This window comes from Aplysia californica, unplaced genomic scaffold (assembly GCF_000002075.1).
Source record: "Aplysia californica isolate F4 #8 unplaced genomic scaffold, AplCal3.0 scaffold00206, whole genome shotgun sequence".
Taxonomy (NCBI): Eukaryota; Metazoa; Mollusca; class Gastropoda; order Aplysiida; family Aplysiidae; genus Aplysia; species Aplysia californica.
Genome location: NW_004797476.1, coordinates 523,267 through 525,053, shown reverse-complemented (window position 1 = coordinate 525,053; position 1,787 = coordinate 523,267). Strand labels below are relative to the sequence as shown.

The following is a 1,787-nucleotide window of genomic DNA, read 5'->3' as shown; positions in this document are numbered from 1 at the left end:
TGAGCTGTCTATATCATGTACGGTGTAAGAAAAGGACCGAAAGAATACAAACCAAGACATCATGTTAGTTAAACATTTTTATAAATAAAATGGAGGATAACACAATCTACAAACACATTAAGACATCGGATAAACAAGTAGAAATGAGAGGGGGGGGGGACGGTTGGAAACTTAGGACAAACTGATGATCCGCCGGAAATACAGAGCTCGGCAAATTCCGCACTTCTCCGTGACCTCCATGATGGCGTTCGTGGCGTCAGTTTGGGGCAGGCGGTTGCAGAGGTTGATAACGGCCTGCAGATTTCTCCAGATGAATGAATACCTCCCCATGTCGATGCTTGGACATCGGGCAGAGAAGAGGCTTAGGGCGGCCTTGTGGCACGCAGAGTTGTCCACCCGCTCTTTGCCAGTCAGTATGTGGGACTCTGTCACACGTCTGGGGCTGGACAAGGCTGACTTGACCAGGTCTTTCATCAGCGACTCGGCTTTTTCCTTGACCAGCATCATATGACGTAATTCGGCCTCGAGCTCTTCCTGCCTGTGACCACTGAGATCACTAGATTCGATGAGGCGACGGGCTGTGGTGGCGATCGGAACCATGTCAAGGGCGGTTTTTTTAAAGGTCAATTCCGGCGTAAGTGAACTCTGACCCACAAGTGTGCTCATATGTGTCGTGTGTGTTATGACAGACGCCGGGTGTGTACCCCCCTGATTCTGCCTGGTACTTAGCGAAGACTTCCTTGTTCATGCTCCGGTCTCCGTACCGCTGGGGATGGCTCGCGTATCTAGTTGTGTTTGCAGGCTTTTTTCACCACTTCGTACTGCTGGCATAGTGTTTCCTTGTGGAGATTCGCCTTGTCTCTGTTGTACATCCAGACGTTATCGTAATTACCTCCTACGTAGTTTTGACGGATTTCATCCCAACAGCACATTCTTGCAGGCTCGTAGGCATTGGCGGACGTGGTGACGTAGATATTTATGTCTTTTGGGAGTATACCCTCGGACATGCTCACCGAGTAGCACGTCTCCATGTAAAGAATCATCTCCTTGTACCTGTTTTCTCTGTGCATCTGTTTGAGGGTGTCGTTCAGGTCAGTGTTGTGCAGCCTTTCATCAGAAGGAAAGAGGAAGACCCCTGAAGCTTCATGACTAATGATATAGACGAACACGTAGTCGTCAGGACCGCTGGCAATCACCTTACCGTCTCGACCAATCAGGTTCTTCACGCCCTCCTGGTCGCCAGTGAGAACTTTGAGGAAGACTTCCGGTGTAACTTCTTTCTCCTGGTAGTCCATTTCACATCATCCGGGGTAAAGGTTCGGCCCTTCAGGAACGTTGACGAGGTTTCCATCTATGGGGTTCTCGGGGTCGTGAGCCACGTCATCGTAAGACATATGCACGATGTTCTCAGGGGAGGGGGGGATGCTGTTGTTGCGCATCGTGTTTTAGGCGTGGCACGTGCAGGACTGGGGAAACATTCACACACACGATTAAATATAGCAACACGGTAACTGAGTACTTCGCTACCCAAGAATTACCAAGTTCTATCTACACAGTACTTAGTTTTGAAACATTTGATGTTAAAATATTTGAGTTTCACATGTCAAGTATTTTAAAAAATGCAATTCAGTCTCGTATCTGCTGTAATAACTATTATTTTATGAATGTTTACACCGAGAAAACAATCTCTTCACTCGGGAATTGAATTCAAGGTTTTCTCTATTCGTTTCTTTGCTTGGATGCTCTTGGAAAAGTTAGGCTTCCCTTATCTTTCCCCGGTACCCATT

General features: G+C 47.5%; 2 protein-coding genes across 2 annotated transcripts; both read right to left on the bottom strand.

The window, feature by feature from the left end:
* Window positions 1-171: 171 nt before the first annotated feature.
* LOC106011885 lies at window positions 172-600 on the bottom strand. The gene has a single exon (XM_013083023.1). The coding sequence runs from the start codon at window positions 598-600 to the stop codon at window positions 172-174; it is 429 nt and encodes a 142-aa protein (XP_012938477.1).
* A 185-nt stretch (window positions 601-785) lies between these two features.
* LOC101847960 (legumain-like) lies at window positions 786-1,295 on the bottom strand. The gene has a single exon (XM_035969995.1). It carries the CDS (start codon window positions 1,293-1,295, stop codon window positions 786-788), a length of 510 nt encoding a protein of 169 aa, XP_035825888.1.
* Window positions 1,296-1,787: the final 492 nt, after the last annotated feature.

Bases quoted from the DNA above. Each gene is read 5' to 3' on its own strand.
- LOC106011885 (XM_013083023.1), bottom strand. From the start codon at position 600: ATGGTTCCGATCGCCACCACAGCCCGTCGCCTCATCGAATCTAGTGAT.
- LOC101847960 (XM_035969995.1), bottom strand. From the start codon at position 1,295: ATGGACTACCAGGAGAAAGAAGTTACACCGGAAGTCTTCCTCAAAGTT.